This window comes from Sardina pilchardus, chromosome 13, assembly GCF_963854185.1.
Source record: "Sardina pilchardus chromosome 13, fSarPil1.1, whole genome shotgun sequence".
NCBI lineage: Eukaryota > Metazoa > Chordata > Actinopteri > Clupeiformes > Clupeidae > Sardina > Sardina pilchardus.
In genome coordinates this window covers 26,897,972-26,902,103 of record NC_085006.1, presented here as the reverse complement: position 1 = coordinate 26,902,103, position 4,132 = coordinate 26,897,972, and the positions used below count along the sequence as shown (strand labels likewise).

The 4,132-nt window shown below is 44.2% G+C and overlaps 1 protein-coding gene across 1 annotated transcript in view; it reads right to left on the bottom strand.

Moving 5' to 3' along the window:
• Positions 1 to 3,796, bottom strand: part of dscaml1 (Down syndrome cell adhesion molecule like 1) — a 143,429-nt gene extending 139,633 nt beyond the window's left edge. Inside the window, exon 1 of the mRNA XM_062552495.1 lies at positions 3,673 to 3,796. Coding sequence (XP_062408479.1) covers positions 3,673 to 3,715 — 43 coding nt within the window. The 5' untranslated portion in view covers positions 3,716 to 3,796. The remainder of the gene's footprint in view (positions 1 to 3,672) is intronic.
• Between the last annotated feature and the right edge of the window lie 336 nt (positions 3,797 to 4,132).

Genomic DNA, 4,132 nt, shown 5'->3' with positions numbered 1-4,132 from the left:
GAGTTGAATCGAGAGATGGAGGGAGGGAGAATGAGTGAGAGAGAGAGGGAGAGAGAGAGAGAGAGAGAGAGAGATGGCGTTTTCATAGAAATAAATGGCGCCCTTATGGCCGATGACCTGATTTACTTTTTGAGTGGGGGATGCGGCAAAGCTCGGCACTAATTGCGCAGCTGGGAAGAGCAGGGGATTTGGAGAAAAAAAAGAGAAGTGAAACCAATTTTACATATTTCTATGAGGAGGGCGAGGAGGCTGGGGGAAAATGGGGGGGGGGGGGGGGGGGGTACAGAGGTGACATTGCAACCAGTTTAGAGGTGAACATCCGGCCCAAATATAGGCTAGGCAAATTCAAAGTTTATTTTCTGCATTTTGTGTCTAAAAAGCATCGCGAGACACATGTGCATCATATAAAATGGTGTCTAACTAAAATAATATAATTTTCAAAAAAACATACAATAATAAATAATAATAATAATAATAATAATAATAATAATAATAATAACAATAATAGCAACAAAAATAATAATAATAATAATTTTAGCTGTAAACAGGGTTGAATTGGACGTGGCAATCCTCTTTCAATCACATTTTAATTTAGGCAAATGTTCAGAAAATCGGATCAGACCGGATAATATCGCAGCCGCCACACACATTCGACGAACCTGACGACTGTTGAGCCTTAAAATAAATATTGGACTCGCAACACACATACACGCGCGCACACACACACACACTTACACAAACACAGAGAGAGAGAGAGAGAGAGAGAGAGAGAGAGAGAGAGAGAGAGAGAGAGAGAGAGGCCATCCTCCATTTTCTATTTAACTGCATGTAGATGGCTGTTCAGGCGATGAATATGAACCTAACGCGACGCAATGAATAGAAAACCAAGCGATGCATTACACACGGGCTAAATTGTTTAAAAAGCATTCAAAGCAAAGCAACACAATACATCATTCTTAATAAAAGGCCGATAGGGGAATGGGTGGAAGAGACATTTTGGAAAAATAGGTAGGGTGAGGCCTTCTCTCAGTTTTACACAAATCTGATCAAATTATTTCTGCATAGGACTAAAGTAGGCTATTATATGCACTGTGTTAATGACATAAAAATACACTCTCATCATAGTTAATATCAGTTCGATCTGAAGGAACAAAAAAAAAATGTTTTAAATGCATTAATTTATAGAATATTATAAGTGTGACATTATTATTTTTATTCTTATTATTCCTAGCCTCCTACTACTAATATTAATATTATTACTATTATTATGATGCATGTCATTTAAATACAAAATGCTCAGCAAATTACTGAGATGGTAAAAACGCTGGGATTTCCATATAGTGATATTGCTGCAGCGGCAGCGGTGCATTTTTCATTATACACTCATCACACGACAGATCGGGCCTCCAGCCGCCACTGGGGCGTATTTGTCTCCCCCTCCTCCTCTTCATCCCCGCTAAGGGTTCAGGTGTGCATGGAGCAATAAGCTTGAACTTGTCCGGGTCACGTCTACCACCAGGATAGGGCATCATTCTGACAACGGAGAATTTGAACGCTGTTCGAACGAAAACAGCTGGGGACAATAAAACACTCCAAATTGTCTTTTAAAAATGTGTCCCGTCCGTGGGATTTGGGCACGATATGGACACTTGCGTTACATTCCTTGAAAGTGAGAAACATTGTGGAGGCGCGGCCCTCTCGAAAAAATACGCAGTCCTTATGCATATGCATGTATGATAATTGACGTGCACTTTACTTCCCTTATCGCGTTGAGCCATCGTGAGCGAAAACATAAAAAAAAAACACAGTATCACAGATAGAGCAAAACGCACATATCTTATTGGTTATAGGGAAATGAAGTAAAGAGGGAAGCGATAAACAAGCAGAAGTTGGCTGGCTATGTGGAAGCCTAACCTATATCCCTTTCAAATGCACTTTACGCCCCACTGCGCCCCCTCCTCCTCTACAAAACACACGCACACACACACACGAACGCGCACCCGGGCGCGCTCGAACACACACACACACACACACAGAGAGAGAGAGAGAGAGAGAGAGAGAGAGAGAGAGAGAGAGAGAGAGAGAGAGAGAGGGCATTACATCTTGTTCAGTCGTCTGGGGGCAAGGCGATATAATCGAAATTTGCATTGTAATCCAATTAAATACAACAAAAACAGCCACACACAGACACACTCTCTCTCGTCCCCCCTCTTTCTCTCTCACTCACACACACACACACACACACACACACACACACACACAAACTCCTTGTCGCAAGAGCAGCACCCAGCATACGTCAAAAAGCTCTGGCTGTTGAGAGGCAGAGTGCGAGTGTGCTGGGTAATTGCAGCTGTGGTTAAACGACTATAAGCCTAAACACTTCACAATGCAAAACAAAAGCCAAGATAACCCTGGGACCCAGGCACAAAGCCACTGCAACACGTCTCCACAGTCACCTCCGCCAAAAATCAACTTTGAGTTGGACACACAATCATGATCATAACCCAATATGCACCATATGCAAAACAGGACTGGGGGTGGGGGGTAAAAATATCAGAGACATCACACATACACACAATCTCACAATCTCAATCTTTTTGGCCCTTGAGGAGCAAGAGGACAATTGATAACCATCCCTTCAAAAATTGTTGAGGAGTTAAAAATCCAGTGAGGGGGGAAAAAAGAAGGAAGATGGTGCACCTGCTTTCACTGGAGCCTTGTTTTCTAGTGAGATTATAATCAGTGGTCAAGAGCGGCATCTGGTCGCACAGAAAATGGAGGAACACTAATTGCACTACTGATAATTAGGGACCCAGTGCAAGGTTTTCTCTGTTATAAAAATAGCCCCAAATCAAGTGTTGAAACTCTTTTTGGGTGGCGCATAACATTTCAAGGCAACAATGGTCAAATTATCTTTTGTAGAAATCAAAACCCTTATCTCGATGCCATCTGATATCTCTGCACACACAAACGTTGCGCGATACGTCACTGGAGGAGAGAGAAAATAACATCTGATCTTTATCTAGAAAGAAACCCAAAATTTAGGCAGCCGCACATTTGAAACGCGTTTACACCTCTCCACCTCACCAACTTACTTTTATGCCGTTATGAAAAAGTAAAAATAGAGGTGCACTGAACGTCCCTGTCTACAGCATCTCATCTAGATCTCTGCCTGGTGTTCTCTCCCGACATTTTGCATATTCATTACCAGCCAGCATATTCATAACATGAATACAAATCGTGTTATCTCCCCATCTTTGCCGTCATGGACCATCGCACGGGAGCACACATAGACCTAACCCTCTCCAACGCCTCTGGATCTCAAACCCCGGACAATATCAGCAGGAATTTCAACACAACAACAGTTTCTCACATAGTTGACGGCATTCTGTTCAACTGAACGGGATGGGTAAACTTAATGCCCACTCTCTCTCTCTCTCACATACACAAGCCTCAACAGAGCACTTTGCCCAAAACCAGCACTCATCTCCTGCTGAAACTAAACACACTGCCGATGCTTAGCCTCGGATATTAAGCCAGATGATAAACACAAAAACATGACATGCATATAATCATTTGCGACATTATTAATTTAAAACTAAGACAACAATTCGCTCAAATTGACAAATGGAAAAAAAGAAGCCAAAGCAAAGAAAAAAAAGCTCTACGTACCTTCTTGAAAAGAATACAGCAGGAATAAAATTACCAGCCACATGCCATAAAGAGCAGGTATATTTCTCTGGAATGGTGTGCAATCCCGACGTGTGCACGGCGCAGTGTTGTACGGCCAGGCGACGCTCCGTGCAGGAGTGGTGACGATGCTCCCCGGCGATCTCTCCAGCCCTAGTCCCGGACTCGCCAGCGCCGAGAAGCGGAGACGCCTGTGGTCCCGCCTCCCGTACCCTCCCCTCCACGGGACCGTCATCCGCGAGGGGCCCCTCCTCCAGTAGTCTAATGACGCGACACGATGGAGAGGTACGGCAGAGCGCGCGCGGGGCCAACGGGAGTGAGAGAGAGAGAGACAGAAACGACGGGCTGAATTTTGTTTAGTGGGGGAGGAGGTGGAGGTGGAGGGAGGGGAGCGTCGGTGGCTGGGGAGGCGCCGGAATAAAAACGGACCTCACAGAAGTAA